Source organism: Hemibagrus wyckioides, linkage group LG03, assembly GCF_019097595.1.
Source record: "Hemibagrus wyckioides isolate EC202008001 linkage group LG03, SWU_Hwy_1.0, whole genome shotgun sequence".
In the NCBI taxonomy this organism is placed as follows: Eukaryota; Metazoa; Chordata; class Actinopteri; order Siluriformes; family Bagridae; genus Hemibagrus; species Hemibagrus wyckioides.
Window position 1 is genome coordinate 28,825,958 of NC_080712.1, and position 24,373 is coordinate 28,850,330.

General features: G+C 37.9%; 1 protein-coding gene across 4 annotated transcripts in view; it reads left to right on the top strand.

The window, feature by feature from the left end:
• Window positions 1–24,373, top strand: part of pde10a (phosphodiesterase 10A) — an 84,938-nt gene that overhangs the window by 24,001 nt on the left and 36,564 nt on the right. For 2 of the 4 annotated variants that reach the window (XM_058385356.1, XM_058385360.1), the window contains exon 1: window positions 3,666–4,567. The exons of 1 other annotated variant lie outside the window; for it this stretch is intronic. In XM_058385356.1, the coding sequence (XP_058241339.1) occupies window positions 4,504–4,567 (64 nt within the window). In that variant the 5' untranslated portion in view covers window positions 3,666–4,503. Of the gene's footprint in view, window positions 1–3,665; window positions 4,568–24,373 lie in introns of those variants that run through there. One more of the 4 variants, XM_058385354.1, reaches the window with a different exon arrangement.

The following is a 24,373-nucleotide window of genomic DNA, read 5'->3' on the forward strand; positions in this document are numbered from 1 at the left end:
GTTTTTGTTCTAAATCGAAAATGTACACCTAAGGCATATATTCAGGCAATGTTTATTTTTGCTGCAGTGAGAATATATCAAATATAATGCAATAATAATAATAATGCAATAATAATAATAATAATAATAATAATAATAATAATAATGTCCTGCTAGATTATATATATACAGAATATTATGTATAATGATATTATATTTTTGTTCTCAGTTCTTGTGGTGCAGCAGTTATTTGTCTGTGCATTTGGTTTGTTTGGTTTTCAGTGCTGTCATGTCCTAATTTTACCCCAGTTGAGTCTCCTCAGCATGCATGGGGTACTAATTAAAATTCTGACAAAATGAGGAATCCGTACAGGACCTGAGAGAATCAGTGATTCAGCAGTTTTCCACAACACTTTACGATACCTTCAACACAGTTACTGCATTTCTTTTGTATTTACATTTTCCTTGTCAACTTATTTGCTACCTATTCCTATCTGTTTTCTACTTGTAACATGCTTTTTTCTTCATGTACTGTGATTGAATTCACTATGAAATCATTTCTGGGACAGTGTTTGAGTATTCATGATTAGCCCTCCACATATCTTTTGCTGATTTATTTGACGTTGAGGTTTAGAAGCATTGGACATACCGGACACATGGCTTGGTGAAGCCTAAACAGAGGAAGATGACATCATAACGGCCGCCTCGCAGACGACTCCTCATTATGAGCCTCTGCACATGGTGCTTAATAACAGAAGGAGCGATGTGACATAAAAGAGGGAAAATGGCATAAAATGCCTCTTTTAAGTCACATTTGACAAAAGCCCTGGCTGACATTTTCTGCTTTAGGTCTTCTTAATGCATTGGCTTTGAACACTGGTGTGTTCCCACCCACATGTGGTGGCACAGTTTGTTATAGAGAAGCTTCCTCCGCACATGATTATTACCTTGTCCTTCTCTTTTTTAGCAAAACTGCAGCTGAGTGTTGTTATATTCACAAAGGCAATGAGATGCTGAATTAGAAATTTAAGCAGCTTCTTGCTGTTATTTTTTAGACATTTCTTGCTTAATAAATATCCTTATATTTATCAGCTGATGAAAATTGATGGATATAATGCTGAATTTGATCCGAGAGGTTTGTCAGATTATTTAGACCTTTCCGTGCAACATGAAACTGTGTAAAAGTATCTGACAAACACTTCCTTCTGTTATCTGCAAATTCTAATTCTGTTAATCATGAGAGAGAGAGAGAGAGAGAGAGAGAGAAAGAGAAATTATTCTACATATATATAGAGAGAGCAAATAAGAGAGAGAAGAGATAGAGATGATTCTAGAGAGCAAGAAAGAGAGGGAAAGAAATTATTCTACATAGAGAGAGAGGGAGAGAGAAATTATTCTACATAGAGAGAGATAGAGAGAGAGATTATTCTAGAGAGGAAGAGAGAGAGAAAGAAATTATTCTATGTAGAGAGAGAGAATGAGAGGTGACTGTAGAGAGAAAGATTATTCTACATAGAGAGAGGGAAAAAGAGAGAAATGTTTCTAAATAGAAAGAGAGGGAGAGAGAGAGAGAGAGAGAGAGAGAGAGAGAGAGAAAGAGAGAGAGAAAGATGATTCTAGAGTGAAGATAAAAAAATTATTCTACATAGAGAGAGAGAGAGAGAGAGAGAGAAATTATTCTATGTATAGAGAGAGAGAGATAAAAAGATAGAAATTATTCTGGTTTTAGGATTATTCAACATAGTCACATAAGAACTGATAATAAGTTGACATATGAATTGTGACTAATGCGCCTAAGGCAGAGGCTTGGAGGCGTAGCGTTTGCAGGAATTCCACTACAATAGCGCTTACATATCAGATTTCCTCTGACTAGTATAAGAACAGGTTGCCCTGTTAATACTCAGACATGCAACATTTACTCAGAACTCGTGTAACATATTGGTAAACGCGATTGATGCACAGATGCAGATTAATATGCTACATAATATGAATATGAATATGACTCGACATTTGAAAAATTCTTAGTTTAAAAAGTTTTTTCTTGAAATATTTGTTTGTAAATGCTGGACAAAGTTTCTGGACATACAGTGACCCATGCTGCCACGTTGCCATCAAAACCTCAGCAAAATGCTATGCGATACAAGTGGTGCATAAAATATATCATATGGTGTGATAATGATATATCATTTATTGCCCAGTCCACAGAATGGATAAAAAGAAAATTATTATGTAACAGATCATTTTGCCACCATCTCAGAGCTCATTTTACTTTCATCATGATCGTGCACATGCACATGCACAATGCACACCACATGTTACCGTACCCTATGAAATGTGGTTTCAGGTCTGTAAGACGTTATCCATAATAAAAGCTTTAGAAGATATGGTTGAGGTGTCAAGCAGTCTCTTGATTGGTCCGTTACAGATGTTCTACAACTTCTGGGTCACTTCCTGTGTCGATTAGCTAACAAAACACCTTTTTGCACTAGATGAGTTTATCCGCCGAGACTGAATCGCTCAGATTTTAAGAAACATCTTAACGTTTTGCGAGCTGTGTGCGGGCCTGAAAGACGTCAGCAGGACGTCAAAAAAATGACACAGGAAATCCTTTGAGTAAACCTCAAAGTTTAAAAAAACACAACTCGTGGAACAGAAACCAAACGCGTGTGATAATTACAAAGGACTGGATGGCAAACGTCTGCATGTTTAAATAACCAAGTGCAGTTTCTCATGCGAGCAAAGCCAGATTGATAACATGGGCAGAGGGTTCAAGTTCTGGTTTATGATCACAGAGGAATAATCAGGGAGTCTAAGTGTAGGATTATTTAACACCACAAGATGGATGGGAGTTCACTAGTAGGCTGTTCGCTAGTAGTTAAACCTTCCGTGATTTCACAAATAAATACATCTACATTTCTAAATTGTTACGTAGCATGCATGAGGGAAATGGGAAATATCATGTTATAATTACATCTTTTTTTTCTTTCAGTATTTGCTATTTTTTCCTCTCTAGCATAGCTGCAATTGCATAATGTCACTGCAGAATCATTTCTATGTAGTGTGCAGTGTTGAACATGAACAAATACAACATAACCTATTGATAAAAATCTGTGCAGGATTTTTGAAAATATTTTTAATTAATAATCATCACTGCATAATGTATTTTTTTTTTACCTGTTTAGTGCATTGCCTCCTCAATGTTGGTGTAACCTACGCGGTTATTTACTAAAATTAAAATTTGCAATTTAAGTTGGAGAAATGATATTTGGTGACAGAGTGTACCTTCTGATAGCAAAAGGTGTAATGTTACATGGGAAAAATATGAAGTCATTTTAGAAGATGTCGCGAACTCGAACACACATACACACACACACACTTTCTTCCTCTGACTCTCCCTCTCTCTCACCCCTACACACACACTCTTTCTTTCTCTGACCCCCCCCCCCTTTCTTTCTCTGACTCTCTCTCCCTCTCTCTCTCCCCAACACACACACACACTTTCCTTTTCTGACTCTCCCTCTCTCCCCTACACACACACACACACTTTCTTTCTCTGACTCTTTCTCCCTCTCTCTCTCCCCTACACACACACACACACATAAACACACAGACTGACGCGTGCTGACGTAAGGAGCGCATCAGACCGCCTGCCGCAGCACTAGCAAACAGTTTGACTTCTACTTATGGCTCCGTTTAATCGCGCTCATATGGGTGTGGCGAGCAGGAATGTGCTTTTATGGCCACCTTGTGTTAATTCATTCACCGGAGCGGTGTCGGTCAGTAAAATGCCTCCATTATAATGCCTGCATATCGGTTTGATCGTGCCGTGGGCGATTTCCGTTTAGCAGAGAGCAGTGCAAACCGGCAGCAGAACACAGAGAGAAGAAAACGCAAGAAATGAAGGGGACATTTGGGTTGTTGTTTTTGCGCAAAGCATAAAATGTGCTCGCTCTGTTCTCGCGTTCATTCTGAGCTCCTATAAAAAAAAGACGTCCAACCCAGTGAAATTACTCTCATCACGCCCCCAATAGCCCCCCGACTCCAGGGAAAACACAACACACATATATATACACACACACACATAACTTTTGCGTCTACGCCGCCAGTCTGTCCGCTCACGGCGCGCGACCAGGAGCTCCTTTTTATTTAACGCTTTGTTTTGTTTCTCCTCCGCGGACACCCAGGGAACGAGGAGGAGTGTGGACGTCGGTGGGGTTTTTTTTGTTTTGTTGGTTTTTTTTTTTTTTTCATCTGCGGGAGTTTTGCGGTCCGGTTCCGGTTCTCGTGCGAGGAACAGGAGGACGCGGAGAACACGAGGTATCGCTCGCGCGCTTCGCCGTTTCCGGCATTCCCCCCTCTTCACTAGCAGCCGGCTCGGACTGCGGTACCCGGATTGTCCGCTTCCTTCTCCGTTTGACTTGATGAGCCGCCGGAGTCTGTCTTCAGCAAGACTTTTCATTACACCGTTTTTCTCCTCCGCCTCCTCCACATCCTCTCCCGTGCTGTCGCGCTTTCCAGTCCGACATGGAAGATGGGCCGCCTTCGACAAGCTGCTTCAGAAGGCTCGCGGACTGTTTCCTCGGCTCAAGTAGGTACATTTCGGTTATTTGCCTCTCTCTCACCGACAAGCGCATGTCGTTTAGTGTTGGAAAATACCGCTGTAGTTCTTCTTTTCTTGTTTACAAACTTTTGTGTTTGCCCGCTTTGCCAGCATATTAATGCTCCCAAGTCAGCAGGCGCGAGCGTTTTTTGTTTGTTTGTTTGTTTGTTTGTTTGTTTTTGTTTGTTCTTGGAAAGTTTCCGATGCAAGTTTCATGGAAATAGCCGGCGGCACGTCTGTCATATAGCTATCACTAGTCATCTTTTTTAACACGCTTTGTAACTTGCTCAGTGTTTATAGAGGAGCTGCAGTGAGACAAGTGACTGAAATCCAAACAAGTCGAGCATGTTCTATTCACACCGTGCTGTGTGATTTACAGCCGAGAACATGACACGAAAAATAAACTCAAGACTTCCAGCAAACACTAGGAGTACCCATCACCGCATAAGATTCACTCATCAACCCCCCTTTGATTTTAACTGCTTTTAACTAAAATTCCCAAGTGAAGCACAACATTTCACTCCATATGTGTCATTTGGATGTTTGTTTGCGTCAATACACCTAGAACACATCAAGTTCTTCAGTTATAGTAAATATCCGTCCTGATATTGTGCTCCTAATCCTCGGTTTGGTATCAGCCTAATCTCATGTGCCTTCAGCACTATTTTGAAAGCTACATGTCTGTCAGAAAGCTTCACATCCTCACTCATCACCTGGTTTGTTTACGTATTTGCCCAGTAGGCCCATCTTTGGTTGCTGCCTGCTCTTCAGAAACACACACAAGTTGTAGATTCTCCTAAAGTTTGTCTTTTCAGCACATGAAGGTTTTTCTATTTATTTTCTTTCTTTCTTTTTTTTTTTTTTTTTTTAAAAAAATACATTTTAGCCATGTGTTAAAAGTTGAATGAGCTCTTTTTCTACAGAACAGGCCTGTGTGCTCTCTTTGCCATACACAAAAACCTCCAAGCCAATTTCATAGGTGGTAAAATCCTTCAAATAATTATCACACATGAAAAGACCTTGTGTATAAAACTGCTTTTCCTTACATTTTAATACACAACTTCTCTCTTCTGTGGCATGCAGTTCTGAAATATTTTTATAATGCGTACCATACCAGAAAAAAATTTATTTTTATTTAATTTCTCCAGTGATATGTTGCAGTACAACAGGTGTGTATTGTCTGTGACCAGTGTTGAAGCGGGATTTAATCATATTGTGTTATCTCCAATACATTGTTTTATCGGAGCTTTGCGTGTCGGCGCGTTTAAACTGAACACGGCCTGTTCGGTATCACTCGACAAGTCAATGCTTTATTCACACGAGCTGCTTTGATAATCAGTGATTGCGCTGGTGTATGCTGCCGCTTGTAAGTTTTTGAGCCCCTTAAGTTTCTACGCTTTGATTTCCAAATATAATGCCAAACAAGAATTAATAAAATAAACCGTAAACATTTGTGGATCTGCCCGGGTTTCCTAATGAGATGTTAAAATGAGTGCTTTGTTAATGTCAGGTGCAGTGTGTTTAGTTTAAAAGGAAATGACTTCACAAAGATGTATAGTGCTCCAGGTGCAGGATCAGAGTGGTGAGGATTTTATCTGATTAGATTTCTGTTGTTCCAGTAGAATCAATTCACTTGAACATGGCTAATAAACGTTTCTTGGTTTATTCCTTCGTTAGACAAGCAGCTCAAGCGGAGCAAAAAAAAATGCTGTTCAGATACAAAACTGACTTTTTATTTTTACATTTATACATTTTAATTTGCTCTCTCAGGTCTGATGAGAAAGATAGAAAAGATATGGTTTGTTTGAAAGAAATGGTGAAGAAAATTGATGAGAAAAGCAAAATGTGTGCAAACTTGTTCAAAGTTTTCTCTTTTTCAAATTTTACAAGCTAGTTCAGTCCTAAAAGGTAACACTTTGTAGGCAAGGACATTTCTTCTTCGTTTAATAACCCTGATATAAGGTGTTAAACGATATAAGGGAACTTTTGACAGGCAGTGTATATTCTAATAAAAGTTTACTTTGTGGTTATAGTGACTGGTGATTGTCAGCAGTCTTCATGCTATTAGACACTTGCAGCACATTTGTGGTTTACCACGCTCGGATTTGCGTCACAGCACTTTGAAGACTCAAAGGTGTAACTGTTTTGTAAGGTTTGCTTTGTGTATAGTGATCAGATAGTGAGCGCAGAAACAAAACCACATTTAAATCATCAGCGTAGGTGTTTTTTTTTTCGATCGAGTTTGAAGGGAAGTTTGTTCGCTTGAAGATTAAAAAAATAAATTAAAAAAATGAATACCTACACAAAGTACTTTTGTTTAATCGTATCCTCATAAATAAGTGAAGACTTTTATAATACTGCTTTAAAGATAGCTTTTATCATCATTAACTCTGAAGATATTTAGGCTCCTTTCAATACCTTAATCACAGACTAATGACTTTCAGGCATGCCAGAATATTAATGATCTTGTTTTGGTCCTGCTGAATAAAGAAGACACGCATGTCCTTACACTCGATCAGGATTGGAATCCTGACTTGACATTAACGCTAGCTTTTCTTTTCACTTCTTTAGCTTAACATACTTCTGGGCAGAGTATACTGGTTTGACCCACACAATAAGCTCCCCAGCTCACTATTGTATGATTTAAAACCTGTTAGCAGCATGTTGACATGAAATGAAAAGAAGACAATTGGTGATGTCACATGATCAAAGCGGTGATTGACGTCCCTGCGTCACGTTCATTATACCAGGCGATCATTAGGAAAAAATAAAAACAAGCAATGCGTCACTGCATTGAGACTGAGAATGACTATGAAATGAAATGCACAGCTTTCATGTATATCACAATGCTAAATGCTTTAAAGTCAAAGATCAAATCATTCATGGATAGCTATTCGCGAATACACTGAAGTGGAAAACTGGACTGAGTATTTGATTTTAGTATGCTCTGGTCACTATTTCTATACACTGTGTTATATAGTCTTTAAGTGAATAATGTGCTGCTATAGGAACCCTCAGAAAACACTCATGTATATTAGAGGCATTTCTACTGACATCTTGTTTTGTGCTCTTTGTCAATGGCATTTTTGTTAATAAATAAATAAAATTTGAAACTCTGAGTTCACTTCTACTCAAGAAGGATGATATTTATGTGTCTAAGATGAAAATTTATATAAATTGTTTGCTTGAATAAATTTAAGAATAAACACATGTAATACACTCGTGTGTGTGTGTGTGCGTGCGTGCGTGTCTCACGGCTGTACCGGAGAGGTGGCCTTTGTGTTTATTTTACTTTACTTTATTTACGTTCTAGTGGAACATGTCCACACCAGACACTAACAAGCTGCCTCTTAAAACCCTTGAGGAAAAAAAATGTCAAGACTCTTAAAAATTTAAAGTGATGCACCCTTAAACGGAAAGATGTTTACGTTGAAAGTGATTGTTGAAACATCTTTCCGTTGCTTTGAAAAAATATTATTGTGAATAATTCATACGGGGTGGAAGAGTAAATCCTGAATAATGAATGAATAGTTGACATCTGTCGGGCCGGTCAGCGTTGAAAATAGTTTTGTCAATATTTAAGAGAATTTTAATAATATATTACTTTTTTTTTATTGAAACATCATGCAAAAAAAAAATTCAGTAATTATGTAAATTTTTATATTTGAAATATTTGAGACACTTGAATGAAGTGGCATCATATACATGATGATTTTCAGGTAAGTAAATAATTTTTTTTTTGTCTAAAAAGAACACAGAAAACACTGCTGAATAAACCATGACATAATGACACATACTGGCCACTTTATTAGATTCACCTGGTCATTCATACAGCTATCCAAATCAGCCAGTCAGGTCCAGGCTAAAGAGTGGATGAGGAAAATGTGCACGCTGTGGCAGATTTGAGGATGGAGTTTACACAGAATTGTTAAAAAAGATTCAATCCCACTCTCTTATTAATTTTGTTTGGAGTTGCTAATATTTTCTATAGAATTTAATCAGCACTGTCTTTACAATTTCCCCAAATTAATAATTCAAGGGAATTCATAACATCAAGGTCAATCTTTTTTAGTTTGCTATATACACAGATGACATTTAGGTTTGGGATCTAAAAATTTCTTGATATTTACATCTAGATGTGTTAAATAACTCGTGGCATAACCACCCTATATTTATGTGGAGGAAAAAAAACTGATGGTCTTAAAATTAACAAATAAAATTTGGTCGCATATCTTTTGCTCGCATCACCCTGGTGGCCCTGGAGGTCGGGTGGGATTCCCGGACCTGCTGCAAACCTCTAAGCCACAACCCCAAATCCTCCTTATGTTTGGTTCACTTCCTGTATTTGGGTTGAATCATGCTGAATCGCATTCACGCTGCAATCAGCTGCTTTAATACGCACTCAAGTGTGGTCTTGTGCACCGAAATGAACCGTCAGACTGCCGGAGGTCTGCAGATGTGCACATGTTTAAACACCATTAATGTACATCTGAAAAATTAAGTGTGTGATGGTATCACATGTGCATAACGTCCAGGGTGTGAATCATGTTTTTAACAAATCCTCTTGAATGGTAGAATAAATTACGTCATTATGTGGAAATATTGCAGTGACTATTTTTAAGTGATTTTGGGTTTCGTTTGAAACGTTCTAGTTTTTACTAGTAAAAAAAAAAATTTTTTTAATTTTAAATGTTGAATTTTTTTCTTTCTTAATTTATATATCTTTTTAATTTAATGTAAAAATGAATAAAGTCTAAAAAAAATTCAAATTCATTTCCAAAAACCTTCATGGTATCATATTGACTGTGTGTATTGCTTGGTGTTGTATTACCTATGTAGTGTGCTTATAGGGCTTTATTCAGATTAAGTGACTCAAGTTCAAAAGATAGATCAGCATTAATGCAAGAAACAATTCACACTTCAGGGTCTGCTACTGGTATTTGTGGTGGCCAGAGTTTTTTTTTTTTTTTTTTTTTTTTTAGAGAATAACTGGCCAAATTTTTTTGCTTTAGACTCTTAAACATCTGGAGATAATTTATTTTATCTTGGCAGAAATGTGATGTAACAAAAGCAAGGGAATAATTTAAAGAATAAAACAATATAAAAGAAGACAATCTTCTGTATTTAAATGCAGTCCAGAATATTTCTGGATGAATAATTATAGTTGTATTTATTCATTTATGGCACATCTGTATTAATTTTACTTTTAAGGTTTTTACCCTCATTAGTCAGCTACTTATAAAATAGCACTTGATCCAGCACAGCCTTTTTTTGCATGATGAAGTAGAGGTACATTGCCAAGTTGAAGCAATTGTAGTGTTTATTGATTTAGAAGGAAATCTGACTTTAGTTTAAGGTCAGTATCACATACATACTAATGCACACACACACATACACGAGTATATACTATACCTTTGATCATGCAGAAACATCCAGTGCAGCTAAGTCTGTAGTTATTTATGATGTCTGAATACTCACGTGTGCAGTTTTGGCATTAACTGCTCACAATTCACACATAAAGCGACTTTAAATAAAGCCCAGAGTGAATAGAAAAGTGTTTTTGGGATGAAGTCTCATAAAGTGTGTGAATAAGTGAAGTAAAGATGGTCAGCTTCGAAATGACCACCAACGGTAATCTGCTTCCTCTGCAATCAGATTATTTGTGCTGTATGTTTGTGATGTTTTGTGCTGTATTGCACTGTTCTCATCTATTATTTATCCGTCATGTTTTTTTTTTTTTTGTTTTTTTTGTTTTTTAACACCACAGATGAGGCAAGAGCAGTGAGCAGTGTTTCAGTTCATGTTCAGGAAAGCTCTGAAAATGGAAACTAACAGAATCGGCATCAGTCAGCATTTTGAAACTCTAGCCAGCTTTCACAACGAGTCCTGAGCCGCACCCTGAACACACAGACAGAACTGCATCTTCAGTTTTGAGCCCCCCCCCCTCCCCCGGATGTTGACATTTCCATACATTATTTAATTATTTATTTATTTTTCCAAATAAACATATTAAACATTTAAATATGCATATGTAAAATTCTCCGATTTATTCTTTATAAAAAAAAAAAATTCTTACTGCTCAGCAGAAATGTTTCATCAACGAACTAAAATGAATTTCTCTTGTTTTTCAACATGTACATTTGAATAACGAGGGGAAATCCATCACTTCTGTTCCTTCTTCCTCTTTTATTCTATCACTTGTATTATTCTTCACTACTATTCCAACTCATCTGTTCCTCTTTATCTCTTTGCAAACAAGCATAACATGTCATACGCTAACACGTCAAAAATACCGAGGAATCGGGAACACTGCGGTCTGGAGCTGCCATGTCACACACACACACACACACACCTGATCCAACAGCATCCTAACACTCACCACCCAGTCAACATTCACCCAACCAGCTTGAATTGTATTGTGGTATACACATCACAGTGCCAAGTTAGAGAGTGAGAAAAAACAATAATTTCCTGTTTTTGTGGTTTAAGACCTGTTTTAAGTGGGTCATGAATATTCTAGCTTGATGGTACTGAAATAAGCCGAGACACAATATGAGCATATCTTTCATTTATCTTTTACTCTGCTAGTGGAAACAGATCCCAAAAAACACTCACTTTTCTAACTAGGAATTTTATGTGTTTAACAAGGTCGAGCAGAGAGATACAGTGAAACATCCTAGTACTAAATATAAGCACTTTTGGAACACTAGTCATCCAAATTAGTGGACTGGAATCAACTGTGTGATGCTTTAATAAGATTTCTAATTAGGCAAATCTTATAGCAGTCTAATAAAGACAAGTGTTTAGTGTCTCAGTTTTTTAAAATGCAGTAGACATTATCTTCAATAGGATTCATGGTATAGATACAGCACAGCTCAGTGATGGTTACAGACACAGATGGATTGATGCTAAAAGCAAAATTTTTCCTTTGGCAATTATGCCTTTCTGAATGAAGTACACATTCTCATTAAAGCTAGTACTACTCCGCTAGCACTACCCATAACCCCTCCGCCCAACCTGACGAAAAAGGAAGTCGCCCGTTACCATCTGGAACCTTGGCCTGTGGTCCACTGTGAACTTACAAGTCTGCGCTGCCAGATACCAAGGAGTGTTCTGTACTCTGGCATCCTTCATGCATGTGGAGTCACTATAGGAGGAATGTGGTCTGAACAGAGCATGAGGGAGCAGCACAATTATAACACAGATTCAGAACTGCCTATTTGAGGGCCAGACACTCCTTTTTGATGATGATGTACTTTGGCTCATGCAAGGGAAGCATTCCAGGGATGTACAGCAATGGGCAGAGCTACCCGTCAGCTCTCCCTGCTGCCAGCTTTCTGACTGATGCATCAGTCTGCGATACATTAAAGAGGGAAAGTCTGGGGTTTGACACCACCTTTTTACTCACAAAGGCTAGCTCACCGGACATGATCTGGCACTCTTTTTACTGAAATGGCCTAATGAGGCATAAAATAATATCCCCAGCAGCTGTCTTACCTTTTTTGGACTTGGTCGCAGAGAGACCACAATCACAATAGTCTTATCACTATGGGGAAGCATCTGCCCATGAACCCAGTGGAAAGCCAGATACTGTACCTCCCCATCCAAATGCACATTTCACCAGGTTCGCTGTGAGGTCAGCTTGTTTCAGGAACTTCGGGATTGTCCTCTAATGCCACTGCTAATTGTTACTGTACATGGTTGTCTTCTAATTAAACAAGAGTACAACGCTTATACATTGTGAGGCCTCTAAACAGACTGAATGGAAAAGTTCAGTTGCACCCAGTACATCCATTTTTGAAACATAGCTAGTGCTCTGATTTGACTAAATGGAGGCATGAAAAGTGGTATGAGCAAAATGGGTAGTTATGGTCATTTATCCTTGTACTATGGTGATTAGCCAGTTTGCCAATGGTCATGGGTCATATATGCATGTTTGAATAAAAATGAACTGTGACCTTGAATTGTACTTGCTAATTTTCAGGTAATTTTGAGGTATCTTGTGTACCTGCATGAGCTGTTTTATGGCACTCTGTGTTTCAGCCTGATTGGGGAGAGGAGTTTACTGGTGGAATCACAGGAGGGGAAAAAGGGATCAACAGGTTCTTTGTGAGTTTCCAGGTTTTGGCACCAGTTTAAAATCTTTAGTATGCCACTCAGAGAACACTGCAAACCCAGTCAAAGGCATTGCAAAAATGTTGGGCATAGAATGGAAAGTCCTGAAAAAGAAAGAAACCACTAGTGTACTGAGCAATAAACACTGAACAGGTCCTCCAAGGAAAACAATGGCCGATTTCGGAAAGAAAAACCCAAAAAACGTGAAGAAAATCCAAAATCCAGTGACCACACCAATGTCCTCCACAGGGCAGGCATGAAGCTATCAATCAAGAGTTATCTGTTCCTATACTTTTGCTTGCTTTAAAAATTAGATGGTCTGATACAAAAGGTTCTGTCTTTTTATGTTGTTTATATAACACCTCTAAATAACAGGAAATATTCTCCATCTCATATCGATCTTTTGGTCTCCAACTCAAATGTCTTTGTATAGTGCAAACAAATGAATTGCTCTTGCAGTTAATTTTTTTTGTACGTCATTCATTTCCCTTAATTATTTGCATGTGCCTCTACTAAACAATGTGAATTAGGAACATGCAAAAGATCACAATACAGTATTTCAGCATGATGCTTTTGTTATGGGAATTAGTTTTTCCAATAAATAATAAATAATTGTTTCCAACAATACCATGTGACCAAAATATGTGGACTGGTGACTAGCACATATATCTGCCTTTGACAAACTCTTGCCACACATTTGTCAGCAATGTCTTTAGATGCTTTAGCATCAAGATTTTCACTTCATTGTAATTAAGCAGCAGAATAATACATAATATTAATTCATTAAACTGTCTGTCCATCCATCCATCTTTAAAACCACTTTGTCCTGTTCAGGACCATAATAAATACAGTCAATACCAAGACTTTTGGGGGTTATTGAGGGTTCAGGTCATCTCCTGACATGATTTTGGGGTTTAGGAGAAAACTCCAGAACCGCAAATATAACCTAAGTGACAAAATTTGCCATATTTTTGCCATATTCCAATCTGCTGGAATACACATAGTACCAGTACCAAGCTGGTTTAAACCTTCTTCGGAAAAACGTATTCATAATGTTCATACATGAAGTGTATCAGAAGGCATTCATGTGAATGTAAGGATTGTGTTGTAGCCCACAGTGTACTGTAGCTTAATAGCATTCCATTTGTATAGCACTTAGGTTTCTTATTGAGTGTTGGCTCTTTGAGTTTTTTAATGCAGGTCTTTCCAGCACATCTCCAGACTACATCTAGGCCATGCAGTAGTTTCTCCTGGGCCACAAAAGTATTTTAGGTCTAGGCTAACACCGGCTTAAACATGTATGACCTCGTCGTATTGGTTTCCATTGCAGTTTTAATTTCATTTCACTTCTGCAAATACGTCTGAGCTTTCCACCATGATCATGAACCTGTAGGAACCTGAAGGGAACCCACATGGACACTGAGAGAACTCTGGGCAGGCAGTAACCTGAGCTTAGGATCGACTTGTAGAGCTGTGAGACAGCAGTGTTACTCACTGCATAATATTTTTAAATATCACTGCATTCTTTTATTATGAAATTATTATTTATTTTTATTATTTGTTTAAAAGCAAAGATGAATCTGTACTTTATGAATGTTAAAGGACAGTCACTCAGAATTGTCAGGTGAAATGCAATACTTACATAAATTTCAAAACGTTGGGTTGGATGTTAAATTTGTTACCTTAATGTTATTATATTTAATGAATAATAATAATAGAAGAAGAAAAATGTGTGGAAGAATTTTTACCTACTGGATTGGCAGTTCTTTTCTTTTTCATTTCCCGTCAGTGAAAATTCTTAGTCTGACTTTCATGAACACAGAATGATCTGGCTAAATATCTTCTTATGTTGTACCTAATAGCAGAAATTGCATGATTTTAATTATCAGACAGTTTGAAAAGAAAATGTTCATGCAGAGGTCTAATGTTGGGTGCAAGTTATGTGCAAAATCCTTATAGGAAAAAAAATCACTAAAAAATACCTAAGGACATGAAAGTGTTTTGGGAAGCATGATCAACGTGATTTGCTCCGTGATCGTCATATTTCCGATACATTCAAGCTAACTTTTGCATGGCAGTCACTTCATAGTCTACAGCACGTGAATATGATTACTGAGCACTATGCTACCTGGAAAAAAAATAGTCACAGGTCAGCACACTGTTTTCCATGCAAACTAGGCTACAATAAGGCTTCTATGCAAATCTTATTGTGCCACTGCTCACGCTACTCAATGTCTGCTTTAATATTCTGTCAAAAACAGGGAAGACATTTCCTCCCCCGGTCCCTACAGTAATGTGCGCCACTGTCTACAGCTGCTAAAACACTGGCAGAGCCTCTACTTCGGTCCCTCTACTTCAATTACTTTACAACTTTTCATGCTCAAGTGAGAACAGTAGCCGTTTACACAAGGGTGTTGGGTCAAAGCATGTAGATTCTCTTTTCTTAGCTGCGTTCATTAATGTATAACCTTAGCTCCTTAGTAAAACACAAACTATGCGCATTATAGTCTTGATAGTTATGTTCATCTAACAGTGATGAATGTTTATTAAATTATTGTTACTATCAGAAATTGTGTTGTTAGAGGCTTTAAAAAGACAAAGAAAAGATTTCATATTATCATACTAGTAATACTGTTCCAACAAAAAATTAGCTATTATTATTACTACTACAAAATGATTTCTGCTTGAAACATGGCTTCTGCTGATGAATAGTTAACTTTGATCGATTTTGATATTTTCTTTGGATGTTTTATTACTTTTTTAAATCTTAACCTCTTCTAAATTTTACACTGCTGTTACGCGAGGCCAAGAATAGTTATTGAAATTCATTGAAGATGTTTATAATGCTGGATTTATACACTTCATACAATCAGGCTCAATGACTGCCTTAACATGTGCGAACATATAATACTGGAATCTAATGACTAATCATAGACACCTGAAACAATCACAAACAATGATGATTAGATGATTGTTTAATAAGAGAGGCAGACCTATTTCTGTCTATGTATTGAACAAGGGCAAAGATGGGTGAGTGAGTAGGAAAGTTTATGTAGTACGTTTTCTTAAGAATTCACCGATGAAGGAGGAGTGCAGCAAAAAAATGAGTCATGCTATAGAATTTACTTTCATTTAGGCCAGCGAGCCCTGTTCCTGCTCTACAATGTCGGTTGGTGCGTCATTTGTGTTATTGCATAATGCTATTGCCAAGAAAGCCAAACACTTTAAGGATAAAGGGGAATTCCATCATCAACTATGTTGCGCCTTCATCTCTTAACGTCTGGCCCTATGGCTCCGGTTCATTTTCATTGAATCACAGAGGATATAAAGCTTTCACATTTTTCCATATAACCATGCAGTCTTTCCAACAGCCAGTGAATCCAGCTGCATACTTCAGATTGTTAACCAGGACCTCTGACTGCTGATATTTCACCTGCTTTAACTTGCAAGCCAGTCGCTGGAATTTGAACAGCAAATGTTTTCGTCTATAAAAGTCTACGAGCTTGGGGTGAACAAATCTTGGATTATTCTTCTCCTTCCTTGAGTTGCTGGTGTTCACATTACCCAGCTTGCATCTCGACCAACGTAAATAGACTTAATTGTGCCGTCATTGCGGCGATGATTACTATGAGTCACATTTTATTCTCTCCCAAGAAAACAAATGTAATCTAAGTGACAAAATTTGATGTAATTGTGTAAGCATTGGTCTGCCGGTATTCACATGGTCAGTACCCAGCTGTTTTAAACCCGCTTCTAAAAGTTCATACATGAAGCGTATCTGAAAGCTTGCATCAAACATTGTAGAATTTTATTCATACAGCGCTTACTTTTCTTATTTAGTGAAGGGTTTTTTTGTGCAGGGCTTTCCAAAATGTCTGCAAACCACGTCTAGGCCATGCAGTAGTGTTTCTGCTGGGCCACGAAAGTATTTTGGGTCTAGGTTTGACACCGGCTCAGACATGTATGACCTCAAAGTGATTTCCATTGCAGTTATGATTTCAGCTCATTTCTGCAAATACATCTGAGCTTTCCACCAACACACCATATCAATCCTGCTCTACCACCATCACCACCACCCACTGAGGTGACCAATGAGAGGAGAGATCATTAGCACGTTGTGAATTTGTTGTGGAATTTGCTCAGTTTTCTTGGGAGAAAATAAAACCGTTGATGTTCCTTCACCAGTCTAAATTATTTTTGACCCCACCAGAATGTACATCTGGTGGCGTTCCAAATTGACACAGCACTAAATCCAGATGTTTTTGCACTGTTTTTTTCCATGCTTATTTCAGCGTGTGTGTGCTTGTACATGCTCCTTTGTGGAGGTCATTGTTTTAAGGCTACTCTAGGGCAACACTAATATAATCTGACAGGCATTCTCATCCCCAATTGGACCAACAACTCCAGAGCAAAACAAACAATGAGGCTGTATTGTCATGCAGGAAACACTCCTCAAAGAAGGAATCATGCTTCCTGTCTCAGCTGGATGTCGTTTAATCATCGCGGCGATTTCCTTTCCCCAAACGGCCTCTCTTTTTCCGCAGAGAAGTCAATAAAGATGATGCACATCTTGTCTAGAAACGCAGGACCTCCACGGCTTAATGTTACAGTGTGCTTCGCAAACATCGTTACAGGGTGAAAATCGACTGGGTCAGCAGTAACAGCACTAGTCTTTTTGACATGGCCCGATTTATATTTTATAAATAGTGGACTGATGCAAAGTCTCTTGAAAGGTGTAGCACAAACATGCTGGCTTGATTGATTTGGAGGTGTTTAAAAATGTTCTGAACGCTTGGCTCTGACTCTAGATCCAGATGTAGGTTAAATGGTGGGTTTATTTATTTCTAGACACTCAATCTTTTACATTAGTGTTTGCGTAGTAACAGCTCATTCACAGGGAATGATAGATGATTGGTGATATGGCAACGTTTTCTGTTTAAGGTTTATTTAGCATTTATGCAAGGAGTCTCCAGTGTCAGCATTTTGTTTACGGTCAGTGTTGTCAGTTCCGTACACCAGAACAAGATGACTTCGGGCTTTCTAGTTTCTCATGATGCATGAGAAGCTGCTTTTGTGTTTTTTGTTTTATTAACTTCTGTTAAATTAACAGAGAGAGACAAAAGAACAAAGACTGGTGAGTGAACAAGTTTTTGTATGTAATAATTATGTAATAATTATATTGTATGGAATTCACTCTGGAATAAGAGAAATAAAAAAAGCATTTGATTATTTTACTGTAACCTTATATCTGTTTTATTCTTTTCTTAATAAAATTATCTATATATTTTTTTTTTTTCCCCAAAAGCAACTGTGAATAGAATTTGAACAATTCAGCGAATTAAACTCCAATCTTCCGGTTAACCGTGTAAACTGAGACTGAGCTTTTATGTAATATATGCGTCCTGTAGATTGCTGTATTATCTGCTGTGTGTAATATAATATGTCCATGGCTTATCCTGAGAGAAAACCAGTGCAGCACAGCTAGTAAATGTGAACACGGTCTAGATTAAGCTCAGGGCAATGGCTCGGACGTGGCAGTGAGAGCTTGTCAGCATGACCATGTGTCCTAGCCACTTACCGATCAGCAGGACATGCTTTTAGTTTAAACCCCTTTTACGTCATCGAGCTGTTTGGTGTTCCTAACGTTCAAGGCTCTGTGAAGGCAGCGAAAAACTCTGCACTTCTCATCAGTGGTATCCTAGTCTCACTGGGCGAGCGAGCTTTAGCGTTCTCCAGATGTTTATGAATGAACGTTATTCATCTTATGTTTTTTTCAGATCTCGTGAGGTATGTGTGCGTGTGGAATGAAACAGCTGATTTAAATGCTAAAACTATATGGCTGACTGGTTCGGCTTACATCAAGTAAATATTAATAACAGCAGTCTTAAACGTGGTCAGCAGCGCGTCCTCAGGTAATAAGCGTATAGCACATTTTAAACAGAGTACAGCATGTTGTGGCCAGAGATTATAGTTATCATTCCGTATAAGCTACTGGATGTTAAAAGAGCAAAGAAAATAAAACGTGTGTATAATCACAGCCTCGGTAGCAAAGACTCCAGAGAAAGAGGAACATGGTCTCGTGCACATTCATGCCTTATCTCCATATGAACCCGTATTTTATAGCCTGTACACTTTCTGCCTAATGAGCATCGCCACGAGAGTGGAAATAATGCAGATTACCTTTCCATGGAAATCTGTATGTGTGCATGTTTCAGTGCAGGAGCACACTTTGGGTTTGCACATTTGTTCACATATGTGTTGGAGCGTGTGTAAGGCTGGAGGAGGTGGAAGCAAAACAGTAGTAGCGTCACCTCACGGTTTTTACTGTTTACTTTTTGGTGCTGGTGGAGATGACGGGCGAGTTGGACTGAATTTTTGAAATAAAGTGTGTGTGTGTGTGTGTTAGTAATGGCGAAAGTTTACTTGCTTAAGTGATGACAACATTTAAAGTTTTTACAGGTTTGTGTTTTTAAAGTGAGGGTTAATTGAAAAAAATAATTGTTTAAAATATTAAAATTTATTTATTTTTTAATTATTAAAATTTTAAAAATTTTAAAATAATAAATTCTGCTTGCCACTACTACTACCACTCACTCTGGCTTATGTACAGTGCGTATTGCTAGTATTTAATCAACACAGATGTAGTGATTTTTAAGCAAGCTTCAGTTTATACCATTTTACCATATTATCAGCATTGTGCTCTTCCACTTACTAATCTCAAACATTTTTGTTCAGATCTCAGTGACTCCACGCAGCCTTGAAAATGACGCTACCAAGATACAGCCTCTTATCACTCGCTCTGACGCCATTTCTCTTCACCTTATCGCCAGCAAACCTGTAAACGAAGTGCCGGGGAGAAACTGTACACAGCTGAAATCCCAGCAGGTCTGCATTTAGGGTGCAGAGGTAACTGCCCTCCACCCTTCCCCTCCTGCTCCTTCCTTTTTTCATTTGCACGGGCAGGCAGTGTCCCTGCAGCCCTCCCGTAGATAAGATAAGAAACACATGCTCTTCCCACCTCCTGGCGAGGGAGTCCCAGCTGGACCTGCTGACGCACGCAGCCTCTTACACACCCACCCGAGCCTGCTTCGCTCTCATGGCAGGCAAGTGAAAAAGTACTACCTTGGCAGAGTGCCTTTGACACGGTGCCAGAAAGAGAACCGTTCACAAAAAGCCGCCTTTTTTTTCTTTCTTTCCCCCCCCTCCCTCTGTTGCGCTTCGCTGTATCGGAACCCCACCACCTCTGCTGCCTTTATTTATTACTGTAAAGCTTTAGAGTTGCGCACTTCCTGGACATAGGCGGCATAAAGCTGACCGCACACACAGCTCTTAGTCTCGGAGCTCACCTCATCAAATAAACTCTCTAAAAGGCATGGCTCCTGTGAAGGCTGTGATGAAGGAGGTCTGTTATCGTACTCCCCATCAGCAAGGTCCAATCTAATTGACAGCGGAAACCACTTTTATTGGCTTGGTATAAATTATGCAGGGGAATCAGAGGGAAGTATATTTGCTTTCAGGACTGGAGTTTATACCTGCAGGTCTTTCTTCAGAAAATGTGATCGGTGTAAACGATCAGTTAGCTTGTCATAGCATAATTGTTTCAAACTGCTATTTGTAGGTTGACATATACAATATCATGCAAAAGTTTAAAAACCTTGTTTTTGTTTTGTTTCTTTTGTCGTTTTTGTTTTACCCATTCAAGCTTGAATTTGTCTACCAATTCACGGCTTTGCTTATTTCCAACATTGATTTCATATATATTATATTATATTAATTATCTCATTGCTCAAGTTGTGTTTTTTTCCTTATTTGATTTTTTTTCCTTTAATGTAACAGAGTTTCAGTACATGTGCCTAAAAGCGCTGTACACTTCATTATAAGTGATGTAAATAAAACAGTGTAAGAGCATTCTGTCTCGCTTTGCCAATAGGAGTATAAGTATAGTAGTTTTAACCCCCCAGCAACGAAAAGCAGACATGCAACCCATAGCAGCAGTAACAACAATGGGAGGAGATCATCTTTATAATAATCAGCAGTTATTTACAATTGTACTATTAAACCAAACGTCAGTAAATTGAGCGGGAACGTGTAAATAATCTTAAGTAAATATTACAGTGGTGCACCTCTGCAGTTTGAGTGATTGACCACAACCTGTTAAACAGCTGAGCGCAGCGCTGGTTCTTCTCACATCTCCAGCGCATCGTCACCGAAGGCCATGTGTCACAGCGGAACGCTGACGTCCGAGCCCTCCCTCTCGAGAACCGCTGCTCTTTTACTCAAAGCAGAACTAAAATAAAAACCCCTCAGTGACGCAATCCAAACGTCTGGGGGGATCTTAGACTCTGCTGAACTGATCTAAAAAAGACAAAAAGGATCAGCGTCGTGGAATAAGGACAATCGTCAGGAAGTCAGGAAGGAAATGAGGCCTCCTTTAATTTGGGACGGAACAGGAGGTCAAACTCGTACAGTTCAGCACAGTTATTAGGACCTGTGTGTTTTATGAATCCTCTGTTTGGCATAATGAGGGCATGGGTTTGCCCACTCGCTGGAAGACTAGCTGGATCCTGAGTAATTTAACAGGACACAGTTTTCCACTGTAGTCTGTGGGTCTCAGAAGGGTTCTGTAATGGGACTAACACGAATTAGAAATGAAGGGTACAATTGCATAAAGTCATTTGTTTGACTCATTTGTTTCTTGGCCATATGTGCCATGTATCATTAGTTTGTGTACTCTATTACTATTGACCAGAAAAATGTCAGTGCCTGTAAATTATGCGATCATGATGTAACGTAATCAGTAACATAAACTAAATGTTAGATTTGGCAAAAAATAAATAAATAAATAAATAAATCACATTTCTGTATTGCTACAGGATTTTGTTTTCCGCCACTTTTCACATCACTGGTAAACAATTATATTCAGGGTTGCCAGATTAGATTTTATAACACAAAGTACTTTTCTTTTTCTTTTTAAGTTTCTTTTTCCTTTTTTCTTCTTCTTCTTAATATTATTATTATTGTTGTTTTTGTTTTATAAATAATAGGAAAATTTGTTGTACATATATCATTTGTTTCTTTTTATTATTACAAGTACTACTACAACTCCTACTGTGAGTTCTGCTGTTGCTTTTTATTCTTGTTGATGTTTTTATTGTTGTTCCTGCTGCTACAATTTTGTACATTACCACATTTTATCTTTCTTTTTTCTTTTTTTTTGAAGCCTTACAAAAGCCGCTCTTCCGGGTTGCCAGATTGGTTTTCTCAGTGTGGTGCATGCTCATCTTCAATTCTGCACACTTGCATAGAGTTTACAGCAACACACCAGTATCATCTCTCAAAACCCCTGGAACATCTTTTTATTGAATCTTGAGATGGTTTACCCTGTATCAGTGTGATGGAATGAGGAAACTGTGGGATAAACACTTGTTGTATCACGCCATATGTGAAACATAGTGGATGGCCCTGTATGACTGGCACGGAAACCTGATCTTTTCTCATTATTCACAAAGGGACTTTTTATGGCGGTATCTAAAATGTAGTATCCTCTAGCCCAGAAAGTTCACACTCAAAAACTCAAAACCTTTTAAGTCTTAAAAGACAGAAACTGTTAAGTTTTATTATTGCATATCAGTTTCTACAGTAAATCTATTTAATCATTATTGTACTGGCTTAAATCCTATCAGTTCTTGGATACTTGACCTTGACCTGAATCTTCTGAAGTCTACGCTTAACTCCGTCTGTGACCCCAAGACGAAATGATCCAAAAGAGCCAGTATTCTATACCCTGCTCGTCTTATCTCGCTCCTGTACAACTAGCTGTTCTGTAAGCGTGAGATATGGCTAGTATGCAGGTCATTTATACAGCGTTTTATCAATGACGCTGATAGCGTTCACCCTGGCTGACCTGGACTATGTTCGAGCAGCAGATAAATGCGCAAGTCTTTAGAAGACTTTCCCGGTGCAGGAGCAGCCAAACCGTTTTGGCCAAACAAGTCAATGTTTCAAGAGCAAATATTTTTGTGAAGCGTGAATCCTAGAAGATGCACTCCTGTAATTTGGTGTGTTGACAGTCGTATGGAATGGTGGAAGAGCTGAGGAGATTGGAGCAGTTAAGCTTTATGAAAAGTGCGTATCTAGACTGTGAATCACCGACTTGGAATATTGTGTTCAAATATTGGGTTGTAATTGAACTTGAGTTCCATTTTGTAAATCTGGAAAGATGATGGAAGTGTTTTGGTTAGTAATGATTAGACAATAGAGATGATGCAGAATGGAATGAACCATAAAAAATAATTGATTTATAAAGGGTTTTTTTTTTTTTTTTCATTGGAGAATCAGAGAAATTCTGTAAGGATATAAGACATTTCAAAATAAAAGAAAATGTATTTAGACTCCTCATCAAAAAGTATTATCAATTTTTATTTTATCAAAAATTATTCAAATGCTGCTTACATCGCTTAAGTCTCATAGCTCTGTTTTCAAGGTTCTTCAGATTATGCAAACTGCCTCTGTATCGTTCATTCTGCTGAAGAAAATAAATAAACTAACAAATAAATAAATAAACAAATAAATAAATCAGTCATCTAGAAAACCACCTTTAAATACAAGTATTTCCCTTTTAAAAGTATCAGGGGATAGACAATGCAGGTTTGTTTTTGTTTTTATTTATTAATTAATGAATGAATGAATGAATGAATGAATGAATGAATGAATGAATAAATAAATAAATGAATAAATAAATAAATAAATAAATAGGACATCTAGACAAGCACCTTTAAAAAAAAATCAGGGGACAGACAATGCAGGAAATATATATGAGAGAGAGATTAGATAGTGTATATAGATTAGATCTGTACAGATACAGATTTTCTTTTTTTTTCTGTCAGATGTTATTAATGCAAGAAACAATGGAAAAAAAAGACTAGCATGATGTATATGTGGAAATGATTAGTCCTAGTCATAATCATGACACAAACATTACTCACTGCAAATCTGGCAAAATTTAACAAAATGGCTTCCATCCACTTTATTGGCTGACTTGTGAAAAGACCTGATCTTGTACACCCTATTCATTTGCGATTGATTTTATTTATTTTTTTAAATTTTCATACTCCGTGATACTTACGTGCACATTTCATGAAGCTATGAGATACTTTATGTACACATGATATTAATGTGTGTGTGTGTGTGTGTGTGTATCAGACTTGCTCTTTATTATTTATTATTAATTTTATTTGTTCTCTGTTAAAGATAATGATTTGAAGAGTAAGCTGACCAAGCATCAGCTCAAAATATCTATAATTTTATCCATGAAAAATTTCAATCATGGACTTTACAGACACAATACTATTAATTACTCATGTCATATTTCCCTCCCTTTGCCTAGATTTCCCTTAAATAGCATTCCACATTTTTTTATGCCTCTTACAGGGCAAGCCATAAATTTTAGTGACATACTGCAGTTACGACAAACTGACAGACAGTAGTGCTAGTATTAATACGGCTCCTGACTCGAGGTTAAACTGGTCTCCCGTGCCAGCACCGCTCCAGCCTCGGCCCCGTGTCACTCACTGAGGGTCAGCGGTCTGTGCCACTCGTGTGACTGTGTGGCTCTTGAGCTGTCCAGCAGCAATCATGCCAGCGGGGTCAGTGTGGGATGACAAGCGTTTGCACTAAACC